This window comes from Crotalus tigris, unplaced genomic scaffold (genome assembly GCF_016545835.1).
Source record: "Crotalus tigris isolate CLP2741 ecotype Arizona unplaced genomic scaffold, ASM1654583v1 scf7180000019068.10715455, whole genome shotgun sequence".
In the NCBI taxonomy this organism is placed as follows: Eukaryota; Metazoa; Chordata; class Lepidosauria; order Squamata; family Viperidae; genus Crotalus; species Crotalus tigris.
In genome coordinates, this window is record NW_024097358.1 from 7715423 (window position 1) to 7728035 (window position 12613).

The 12613-nt window shown below is 35.4% G+C and overlaps 1 protein-coding gene across 4 annotated transcripts in view; it reads left to right on the top strand.

Annotated features, from left to right (window-relative positions):
- Positions 1 to 12613, top strand: part of IKZF3 (IKAROS family zinc finger 3) — a 50333-nt gene that overhangs the window by 2947 nt on the left and 34773 nt on the right. For 2 of the 4 annotated variants that reach the window (XM_039359204.1, XM_039359205.1), the window contains exons 2-4: positions 2959 to 3012; positions 3896 to 4009; positions 4100 to 4144. In XM_039359204.1, the coding sequence (XP_039215138.1) occupies positions 2959 to 3012; positions 3896 to 4009; positions 4100 to 4144 (213 nt within the window). The remainder of the gene's footprint in view (positions 1 to 2958; positions 3013 to 3895; positions 4010 to 4099; positions 4145 to 12613) is intronic. The other 2 variants (XM_039359207.1, XM_039359208.1) reach the window with 1 other exon arrangement.

Sequence of the window (12613 nt, forward strand, 5' to 3'; positions counted from 1 at the left end):
CTGGCATTAACAGCCCAAGGATATCCAGATATTTATGATTGGAAGATTTGACTATTTCATACTTAAAACTAATTTATAGTTTTTGAAGGTCTGTCCCAGGTCTTAAAGGTAAAAAAAAAAAAAGATTTACAGTAGTTGACATTGGTAATTTGTAATGGGAAGGTTCATATTATTGATGTCCTTCTATGGACATCTAGGCATGAACTATGGATCATTAAACTGTTATCTTGGACAACCCACAAATGTGAGGCCTTAGGACTAAATGATTTTTCTTTATATCAAATGAATTAGCAGACATTAGTAAAAATCCTAGATGTTGTCCTTTAGTTTGTTTATTTCTTGGGCAAGCTTTTCCAATTATTTTTTTCTTATTGGGAATAAATCTTATTATGATCTCTCCCTGAAGTTTATGTCTCTTTATCTCCCCCCTCCCTCCTTTTGTTTTTGTCCCTGAGAAAGTTTGAGGTCACCAGTCCCTATTTGAAAACTCTGTGAGTGAAAGTTGCTAATGCTGACAGTTTTCAGCCTTCATTTTAGCCTCTCTCTCCAACTCTCTATAATTTAAACCTCAGAAGTGAGTGGATGGAGCAGAAATGCATTGGGTACACACACCCCAAAAGTATTGACCTAAAATTCAGGGCAGTTTTTCCTTTCCCTTTTATTACAACCTATCTCCCAATACATTCTCTCTTAATACAATCTCAGTTCTCAAATAACTGAGTTTGTTACATGTGCTTAAGCTGCAGCTGTTCTATAATAAGTACAATCACTTTCATTTTTGATATCAAACATTGTTAGCTTTTTTCCCCTTTACTTGTAAAAAAAAAAAAGAAAGCTGTTGTGGTCAATTCACAAGCACTCCTTGCTTCAGAAGTCCTTGCAGGGCAGATTGTTAAAGTAGACTCTGCACCTGCTATTGTTTATTTATTCTGCAGGAATGTACAATTTAGGGAGGCAAATCTCTCAAACATCAAACCCGTGAGAAAGTATATAAATGTTTTTTAATATGAAAAAATGAAAGGTATGTAATGTTTTGGCGACAATGGATCACCACACTCCTAAACTTGATGATTATTAGCTTAATTCTGCCAATATCAAAGAAAAGGAGAAAAATAAATAAGAAGTTGCTTTGCTTAACTTCAAAAAGATTCAAGCTCTCCTTGAAAGTGTCATTTTGAAACCCGTTATTTTCTCACATGGGATGAGAGAGCTCAATGCAGTCCCATAATTGTAAGAAAAAGGAAACCACTACATGTTTAGAGATATTCCCCTTCTTTTTTGTTATGCTGCTGATATGCACATTGCTTTCAATAATATTTCATCAAAGAAGTTCTCTGGGTTTCTCATTCAAATAAGACTCCATATGATAGCATCTATCCATAGTTTACATGTGAGAAACAACTGTTGATGAAGGTAGGGATGAGTGGCTATCAAGCTCTGGCTTATAGCTCAGGACCTGGTTGGCTTTACTTGACTTTGCAGTCTCAAACATTATGTAAGAAGAATTTTTCTAATTCATTTCCATTATTTGGCAAATATTATGTGTCCTGGTATACATATCCTATTTGAAGTGATGTGGAGAGGGAAAAAAGTACTATCATAGTAATATTTTCTCAAATTCCACAGTATTAGGTACCTATTTTTTAAGTGATATACGATGAATACAGATTTTAAAAATAATCTGGAGATAGGAACAATTAAAATGTTATAGTTTAAGCTACAGCCCATTTTTCTTGCAAGTGGTGAAAAAGCATGAGGGAAGAAACTGGATTAAATTCCCTTTATTCACTCCAGTCCATGTTAATAATGTGTTCCTAATTCTGAAACTCCCTCCACCCAAAAGTACTTAGTATTCAGGGAAATAAAAGTAGTATTTTGATAAAGGTTTGGAAAGATCTTCAGCTATCAAAGTTTATATACTCAGAGGTTGCAGAGGCCCCATGTATGTTCCATAAACCTTAGTGGTAAAGCGAGGGAAGCGGTTAACACTTTCCTGCTGCTTCAACTGAGCTAAATTTTGCAGTTATGTAACAGCCAGGACTAAGATTTTAAGATTTCAGATTCTTTGATAAGGAGATTAAAAGTGGAGAGAAAGGAAGAAATTAACTTTAAAAGGGAGACTGTAGCATCACCTTTAAGAGAGGAAAAATTGATTAATCTTCATCAAAGGCAGTTGCAGATCATTTTGCAGTTGATCAGTTTTGCAATAATCAGACCAACCATGCAAGGAAAAGAGCCTATGAAAAACACCAGGCCATGTTATTGGCCTATATGTCATGGGTGGGAAATGTCTGGGCAGTTGAGCAGACTGGATGGGCTAAAAGTCTTTTTTTTTCACACCTGGATTGGATTCAGGGTTAGGATGGAAATGGTGCACCTCTCAGATGCCTTTCATTTCCATTCCTATCTTCTTCTTCTTTTCTCAAAAAGAAGAAAGAAAAAGTGGCAATTGAGCAATTTGCCACAAAACTTCAATATGATCCTATATTGAGGTTCATACATGAGGGTACAGGTTGTCCAACCCTATCCTAAGTAAATTTCAGAGGAGGTCAAGGAAGTCACAATGTAGCAAGGACCATGCAATAACAATGCAAATCTGCACTAGGCTCAGTTTGCAGATACATTCATTAAATTTTGCATCAGAATCTACCCAGAAATTATATGCATTACTTTAAGAATGAATTTTCCATGTTCTCTTCTGATAATTTATTTGCACCTGGAAGTCTGGGAATATAGTTATTACATGAATTCCACTGCAAGTATTACAAGACTTGCTGTATAGATTTCCTTCAGAGCTGTTATTTTGGAAAAAGGCTCTAACTCGAAAGGTCATTTTACAAAATAGTAATACTGTACAGTTCTGAGCCCATGGAATCCCTGGACCTGCTTGAGCTACTGAAGTGATACAGTACAGAGTTTACAAAGACTGAATTCTTTCTTTGGGTTTTCCTGTTCTAGATTCCCCAGCTGGCCTGGACCTCAGCCTTTGTCAAGAACAGACAGAACATGCAGGTTTGGGCCATTGAACTTTTCTCATTTCCTTCCTTCAATCAGCCATAAGGCCAGACATAATCAAAATATAACAGCAGTGACAATTTTACTTCCATATTTACAGAATATAAAACCATCAAACAATCAATATAATATATTCCGAAATTCTCAAAATAAAACATCATATTAAAATTTTTCAGACCTTGATAATGGTGCAACGTATTGTGCAAATGGTGGCACAAAATTGGGCAACCTGAATTGATATTTTTGGATCCTTATCTGAAAGTAGCAACTTTAGATAAAATTCATATCCCCTACCTGGAAACTTCTTCAATATCGGCTATATAAGAATCAGTCTAGAGTCTTTATATAAAGAACAATGAAGCAGCATATGGCTTAGGGTTTCTATAGAGCCATCACCACATGGATACAACCGAAGGTGCATAGGAATGCCCTTAAACTGTCCAAAAAGGACTGCCGAGGGCAATGCATCCAGCCTGGCTAAGGTGAAAGCTTTACGAAATTTCAAAATTGTAATGGAAAATAGATAAGAAGCTGGGAAGAATCCTTCTGGAAGCAAGTGACAAATATTGGAATGTGCCACCTTACTTAAGTTTTGTTTGCCTTAAAAAAGCTTCTTACCTACTTACAGCATTTTGGAAAATGATGCAAACCAACAACAATCTTCCCTATGAGAAGCTTTATTATATAAAACTTAATAAACTTATTTATCTTCCTACCTGAGCGCTTATTACTAAGCCTTTGCTATATTATCCAATATTCAAAGCATCCAGTACCTAAAGAATGACCTAAATGTTTCAAACCTCATTAAAATTCATGCTACAGTGATTCATCATCTTCCTCATCATTTGTCTTTGTCTTCTTTTCATTAAAACTGTACCAGGTTTACGGGATATTTTGAATGATGGCAGTCGTAACACATACCGTGAAACAGAAAACATGCAGAGTAGTGAAGATGTGAAAGAATATAATTTGACTAATGGAAGAGAGAGAGAAGGTAAAGTATAAATTGTAAAACTAAAATTCATATATATATATATATATATATATAAATAAATAAACTACCACAAATCTATTGTTTGTACAGGTAGTCCTAGACTTATGGCCACAACTGAGTCCAAAATTTATGTTGGTAAGTGAGATATTTGTTAAGTGAATTTTGCTTCATTTTACAACCTTTCTCACCACAGTTGTTAAGTGAATCATCGCAGTTGATAAGTTAATAACATGGTTGTTAAGTGAATCTGGCTTCCCCATTGATTTTGCTGGTCAAAAGATTGCAAAAGGTGATCACATCACTTTGGGACATAAGCAACTGTGATGAGTCAGTTGCCAAGCATCTTAATTTTGATCACATGATCATGCAGATGCTACAAAGGTGATAAGTGTGAAAAATGCTCATAGGTCAATTTTCAGTGCCGTTGTAACTTTGTACGGTCACTAAATGAACAGTTGGAAGTTGAAGAGTACCTGCAATAGCATCATTGTGAAGATGTCAATACGGCAATGTCTTCCATAATCTGAATGGGTCTGCTGGGCTTTTAGACATAGAGGACAACATTTGTGGGGAATTGGGGATGGGAGTGAGGAATGAGTAGATATTGTGGAACAGACACAGGACAAAGATTTGTTGATGGGAAGCAGGAAGTATATGGATAGCAAAAACAGAAGAGGGTCAAATCTTGACTCCTGGGTTATAATCTGACTTGTTCTTGCAAAATTGCCACTAACTGCAGCTTTAGATTGAAATGGGTAGTAATAGCAAAACTGTATGACTGAATCCTAACAGAGAAAAAGCCCTCTCCAGATTGAAAAGCTACAAGTTTGGAAGAATTCAGAGAGCAAATCGACTCATTTTTTTTTCACCAACAGACTTTAGCTCGAAATGTTGACTTTATCTCTTATAGAGTTAGCAGAACAGTAACTGTCTATGCATCAAAAAAAGTGATAAGCAACAGGGGAGATAAAAAGGAAAAGGTCATGAACTTCCTCTTTATGTCCCTGCACTGCAGAGACTTCAAAGTTTAAGCCCAAAAAAGGGGGAGAGGAGGGAGGGAGGGAGGAGGGAGAAGGACCAATTTTATATGTTTAATATATTCTATTATATTAACAATGAACAAAAGTAGCCTATTCAGACAAACAAACAAACAAAAAGAAGGCAGCCAGGTCTGAACTTACCATGTTTCTGGCACAGCTACTGCTTTTTATGCTTCTTTTCCAGAGAAGACAAATTCCTGGTTGCTACTACTGGAAATTTCTCCCTACCTCATTATACCCACTTAAAGGTATTTAAACACCACTTAAAGGTGTTTAAGTCACTCCAACATTCCTCTGTTCCACACTACTATTGCGTGTTTATATAACATATGAAACATATCATGTCTTCAAGTATGTCTTGATTATATAACATTAAATGGGAACACCTGGGTTCTTACAAGATGTCAAAGCACAAGCTAATGAAGCTCCTTTTTGTTTTGCTTAGTGTGTTGTATAAACTAAGGGTGATCATTTTCAAATATGTTTTTTTTTTTCATTTGCCACTACACTGGTCTCTCCCCCATTACAACCATATTTATTTTATTTATTTTTCAAGACTTAATAGCCATTTAATCAAAACTGATTCTGGAAGTTCCAAAATCCAACTTCCGTTCCTCTCTAGTCCATCGCGCCCTGGCCAACCAAACTTCAAGAATCTAGGAAGAATAGCAAAAATATATATCACCTTTGCAAAGATGATATAGTTTTGCTACTTTTCCTAGATTCTTGAAGTCTAGGTTTTCAAATCAGTCTTAAGTTTTCCATACCACTATTGTTCATAGCTATTCCTGTAAGCAACCAGCAGGCTTAAGCTTAATTTTGTATTGCTAATTCAAAATTAAGAATTTTGGCCAGAGTTTTCTGAAACCCCCTTAGCAGGGCATATGGTGAAGAATGAAAAATAAAAACAGAAAAGGGATTGGTCATCACTATTGTTGGCATTGTTCAATATAAGTTTTTAACAGATCATTTCTAGTATGCTGCCCGTTCAATACTATACCTCCGAAAAAATGCTATTCTTAGAAAGTGCTGTCCATCCATCATGGAGTAAGAGATTGTGTTTTGTCTTCCTCAAGCAAAAAAACTTCCTACGTGCACAATCCTTTTTCTGTTTTCAGTATGATCATACTACATTCAAAATAACAGAATAACAGAGTTGGAAGGATCCTTGGACATCTTCTATTCCAACCCTCTGCTCAAGCAGGAAACTCTGCACCATTTCAGACAAATGGTTGTCCAATCTCTTCTTAAAAGTCCTAATCCTTTGCACAGAAGTTGCAGCTGAGACTCGTATGCAAATCCTCCTCATATTAACACTTGTTTGTATAAATAGACCATGTTTCTGCTCTGCTGACAGATGAGTAGCATCTTGTAGCATCTGCCAGTCAGAGAAGTAAGGACAGCTCCATGTTTTTGTGAACATTCATGGGAATATGTTGCCTGGGCATAGAAATACATTTCTTAAACCACTTGCTCTCTCTAGCAATAAGTGACATTGAAGTTTGTGTCAATGAGTATTGCAAGCATCATTTGATATTGCATAGGACTTCCATAGACCTTTGAAGGAACACAGTGATAAGACTGAAAAAGCCTGGGCATCTGCAATAGCTTTTTTAAAAGAAAAAAAACAAAAACAAAAAAGGATAACAAAACTATGGGGAAGAGATAAACAGCAATAGGTATAGAAGTCACCTTTTCTCATAAAAAAATTAAGACAGTTTTTGTGTCTTCATTCAAAAGGGTCAAAATACTTCTGTTGAAGTTTCAAACAACTTCTTAAAAGACATGTCTTTTCTACACGGGAATTTGAAATCATAGATTTGGTGCAGGCGAAACAGGAAAAAATAAGTGCAGCATAAGTGGTCCTACTTCAGGCTCTTGAATTAACTGGTGTAGTGATGGTGGTGTTTAACAGGCAGGAAAGAGGAACAAAGAAAGTGGGAAAATCAGCCAAAAGTACATTCAGACTTGTAGCTGAGGTTCTAGCCACCCTTAGAAGACATGTGGTTGTGCTAGGAAAGGAAATGCTATGTTTTTCTAGTCAGAAAATTAGATCTTGTGTACTGTCCTGCTGAGTTAGAAAGTGGGGTGCAGCTGAAAAAATTAATAAAGCTATTTTTAAAAAATAAAATAAAATAAAAGCAAGGTGCAGGTGTGGGTGATGTAGCAAACCCAGCTGATATTTTTCATCAGTGGTTAACTCATCAAGCAATTATACAAAACAGCAAAAAGTTCTTGGAACCTGGCTCACTACAGTGGCACGGCACTTCTTTGATCGTGGCCATGGTTTGAAACTCAGTCAGGTTTTATTGTTTCTTTTTCTCTTATTTTAATAAAACATAATTCTGTATCTAAGAAATCAAGGGATGTGAAGTACTCCTGTATTTCCCTTCTTTTTTTCAGTATATATACTACTTAACACAAGTCTCAGTGCACCTTCAAGGCAAGTCTTCTTTTCTAAAGATATTTAATTGTTAAGCATATGTTTAGCCATATATGCCAGAGATATATAGACACAGAGCCAGGGATAACATACAAAGAGACCAGCACATATATGTATATACATATACATAAACAAACATGGTGCAAAAATCATATATATGAGCGCATAACTATATGATTTTGTACAGCTGTCCTTGTATATGTAAACTACAGGTAGTCTTCATTTAACAACCATAATAGAATCTGGAATTTTGATTGGAAATCATTGCAGTCTCTGCGTGACCTGACTCAATTTTATGATCGTTGTTATGACAGTTGTAAGGTGAGTCACCATGATCGTTAAAGCAAATCACATGGTCAGTAAGTGAATCACATGATCATTAACTGAATCCATTCTCCTGAATGGAATTTTTTGACACAGACAAGCAAAAGTGTCATAAACCATGGCCAGATAATTGTGCAATGCTACAAGTGATTGTGGGCTGGTTGCCAAATGCCTGAACATGATAAAGGAGAGGGGATGTGTGGGTTATAGCGGTCATAATTTTGAGGATGAGTCATAAGTAACCTTTTGGGGGAAGTCTGTCATAACTTTGAATGGTTGTTCAATGACTAGTCATTAAGCAAGGACTATCTGTATTTAGACTCAAAGAATATGAAGCATGTCAACTTATCTCTTCATGTTGATCCCTCAAGCCTATAATTGCTTTGCTAGTGACAGTAGATCTTCAGTCTCTGAGGCAGAAGATTTTTCTGTCCTGTATCTTTAAAAATGGAAATGCTGGAGATTAAAACTGAAACCTTATTCAATAAAGATATGCTCTGTAAGTAAGCTGTGCCCCTCTTGCCTCCCCCATCTAGAGTATTCTTTATTATAGATTTGCATGCCTTCATTTGCATGCAGTTATGATTTACTTATGCTTAATCAGTGATTGCTCAATGGCAAATCCAGTATGGTGTGTGTGTGTGTGTGTGTGTGTGTGTGTGTGTGTGTGTGTGTGTATACATAATACAGTTTGTTCTTCAACATTACTCTTCATTTATAAAGTGGCTATATTGAGTTCATTTTGACTTCTCACATCACATAAATGAGTTCCATAAATATATAAATTAAGTATGTGACCTGGAACTCTACAATCCCAAAATCCCTTTCACTATTCAGGAATTTGTTATGAAGCTAGTTTATTTGGAATGTGCTTTTTGATATAGGAAAATAACAATAACCATCAATGTAATATTTAGTTATACTTTCTGAGATAAAGTTGCTTCAAATACCTGGATGCTTCTATATTGGAAGCATAAGTTACAGTGTTTAAAAATCTTAATAGTTTTCCATGTCATTCCATAAGAATGGCCCTTCCCTTCCCTTCCCTTCTTAGAGGTAAACCAATTTGTACTCTACATTCATGCTTCGTAGGGAATTCAGAAAGTTTTGTTGCTATTTTTAACTTGTGAAATTTCCACCAGGTGTTTACTGTCTGTTTGAGTTCATTGAGGCATCACTCCAAAACTGAATTATTTAAATGAAAAACAAGACAATTCAAAACTAATCCCTTCCTACCCCAGTGTTTCAGTGGACTGAAAAAAGGAGCCACCCCTCCAAAAAAAAACCCAAACTCAGATCCACAAGGCACTTCCTTTTTATGAAAACTACACCTCTTCAATTTCTTCCCACTTACAGTTTACCAGAACCATAGTGTAAATGAGTGAAATATAAGGTTTAGAACAATGGATATTAAGAGTGGAATAGTATAAAAGAAATAATGGATAAATGGCTCCTTGTTGTGAACCATGCACAGAAGCCAAACTATGTGTTACCCTCCTAAGCTAACAAGTTACTAAATTAGCTTTTATGTCTATAAATTCTTCAGACAAACAAGACACTGAGATCAACATCATTATTCTTTCTCCATTCTTTTGTGACCGGTTTTTCTCAATGGTAAATGCTAAAAGGTACACATTCTTCTTGAAGTTGATATACATTTTCCATCAGGACCATTCAACTTTTAAAATAGATTTTGTGATAAGAGATGGATTTTTCTAATTTTTTTACTTGCTTTGAAGGATCAGGTATAGTGCCTAATTTTAGGTCAGGGTAGAGTCCAGTCACTTAGACATTTGAGACTATGCACATGGCTTCATTTCTTTCTTTGTTTATAAACATAGCAAGATTCAGCCATTATTGTGTAATTGTACAATTCAAGACCATTTTTATCTCTGTAATGCAGTGTGGGAAAGCCTTTGTAGTAGCAATTTGATGAAATATTTTACATCTGCAAAAATTATGAAGAATGAAGGATACATAGCAATTTAACATCACAGAATAGTACAGGTGGAAGTTACCTTAGTTAGCCAATAAATACAGGATTCGCTAGAACATCTGTTTGTAGATCTCCAGAAAAAAAAGAGAACCAGCATGATCCACAGGCTGATAACTCATTTAGTCCTGAAGGTCCTCTTGTCGGTGACTTAAAGGGTTTTTTGTTGTTATTGTTAGGTGGGTAGGCGGGTAAAACAGCCATAATACTGTTTTAGCTATTCTGACAGTTAGTGAAAAACCAATGGACTGGGAAAATTACCAGTTAAAAAGTCTAATGCTGAAGAAATAGTAAGAATTATTTTGCTCACTTTGCAATATGAATCATCTTGATTCACACTTAATAAAACAGCACAAAGTAGCTACCCTTTCATTTTTGCACTTCTCTGTGTTTTATGATAGTTTAATGTAACAATGAGTACAAAAGTGCATTAATTAGGAAGAAAAACAAAAAAAGATGATTTGAGGTTAGTTTTAAATTAGATCTATTTAACTACTTAATTATTTAAAATCTCTCTCTCTTTCTTTTAATTTCATCTACCTATTTATCTCTCTCTCTTTCTCCATCCATCCATCCATCCATCCATCCATCCATATGATAAAACCTATTAAAAGGGGAATACATTTTCATGCCTTCTTTTTTTCAAAAATTAAACTGAAATTGTAAATTGGTGCAGAAATCAAATGGAATGAAGTTGTGAATAAAAAGGTATAGAAAGTAAGCAGACAGATTTGTCTTTCCATAAGCATATATTGCTATCCTTGTGTGGTTCCTAGTGAAACTATATTTGATGTTGCATTTGTGAGTTCCGGAAATAAAAAATTGCTTCTGATATTAAAACCTGGTATTAATCCTGAGTTCTGAAAGAAGTAAGAAATTGAGTCAAGTAGGAACAAATCAATGGTGGGATTCAGCCAGTTCACACCAGTTTAGCAGAACCGATAGCTAATTTTTTTGTTGCTCAGACCCAGAATGGACTTCCGGAAGCAACATCCACACAGAGAACCGGTTGTTCACATATCTGAATCCCACCATTGGAACAAATGTATAGCTGGGTGAACAATTGCTTTTTTATGACACTTTGGAAAAGTTTGAAACTTGACTGGTGATCCTTCTCTACAGTTTCAGTAGCCTTAAAATTCTGTGGTTAAGAGGACCTATCTACTTGCAATACTCAAAAGAGTTTAAATAATTTCTGTGATGTTCAGTGGAAATGACAGATTAACTAAAAGGTGTGATAATTTTAAGGCCATTTTCGGAAGCAAGTACTGAGATAATCCTTGTGTTAACCTACACAATAAATTCTCTGTTAGTACTCCAAACATCATTCACATAGACTGTTAGACGGCCACTTTTCCTCAAGCATTCAAAAAAGTACTCAAATTTCCTCTGACACATTAATTTGATTTTTGCTACCATCTGCATCATGTGTTTCTGGAAATGGCCGCAAAGAATCTCAGTGTGCTTTTATTGTAATGTGGATGCATCCTAAATATTAATAAGACACAAGACATTTATAAGCTAAGGAAAATAGGACAAGAAAATCCTGCTGCTGATGTTACCTAGTCTGGTAACATATTGTTCAGAAATTAAATTGAAACAATCTTGGAGAGCAAACCACTGCCAAAATTAAGTAATTTTTAACTACTTTTGCCTGGAGGCAATGTAATCAAATTTGTTATAGCTATGTAAGAGTATGTGCGTGGGGAGGGTGGGGCTGCAATGATGTTTTGCTGCATCAAACTCTTAAAGCTAATTGACTGCTGTCAACCCATTTCTAACACCTTTTTAATAGGATATTTAGGAAAGGGTGACCTACACATTACTATTATATGCCTTCTATACTGATGGAGGGGGGTTGTGTACCAAGCCAAACATCTACAAGCATGAAGTGTCTTTATCTTGGAATTGTTATAATAAATCAGGTGTGACATTATTTTGTCCCATTATGATGACTGAATTCCTGCTATTTGGGTGCATTCTTGTTATCTAAGTATAAATAAGAATATTATAAGAGTTTGCAACTTGGAAGTTGTTTCATTTGAAATTTTAGAACCTGCCAACTGGTGTGGGTAAAATAAGGCTTCCTTAGACATGAGGACAAAAATTTCCTTTTCAAGTGAACAAAAAAGAAAATATTCCTAGGTGGGAACAAGATGATTGAATTCAGTGCGATTTTATTTATGTCAGTAAATAAATAATGTTAAATCAGGCATATTTTCAGAAATTGCCTTCTTTTTTTTTCTAATCTACAATGTACTGATTTGCACTGTCTTACAACACTATTGTGATGATTGCTGGGATAGATAGATAAAATAAATCTGAGTTTCCAAAGCAAGATTGAATTTTTGGAGAAGTTAAATTTAGCTTGTGGAATGTTTCTTTTCTTTCATATTATATTGGCTGTCCTGTGAAACCCATTTCACAATATGGATAATGATTCTAGCTCAGGAAACACCTAGTTTTATCCCAATTGTATTTTATTTTAAACTTTCAAGAAGGTTCTTCTTCTATACTGGAAAGCAGTTTTAGTTGTATATATGAGATGAGATGACAGAGAAAGCCACTTTTCTTCCCAGCGAGTAATTTTATATGGGAGGGAAGGTGAGAAGAAATAATATATGAAGAATATAGGTAAGAACTGATAGATTTTTAAAAGGGCACTGTCAATAAAAGTATGGTAATTTCCAGGGCTTTTTTTTTTTGTCATAGAATGCCCAGAACGAAATTCCGGCACCTTTTTTGGGTGGAACCTTGTAGGGTAGGCAAGGCAGGTTGTTTGATGTGTGTGAGTTCCGGCACCT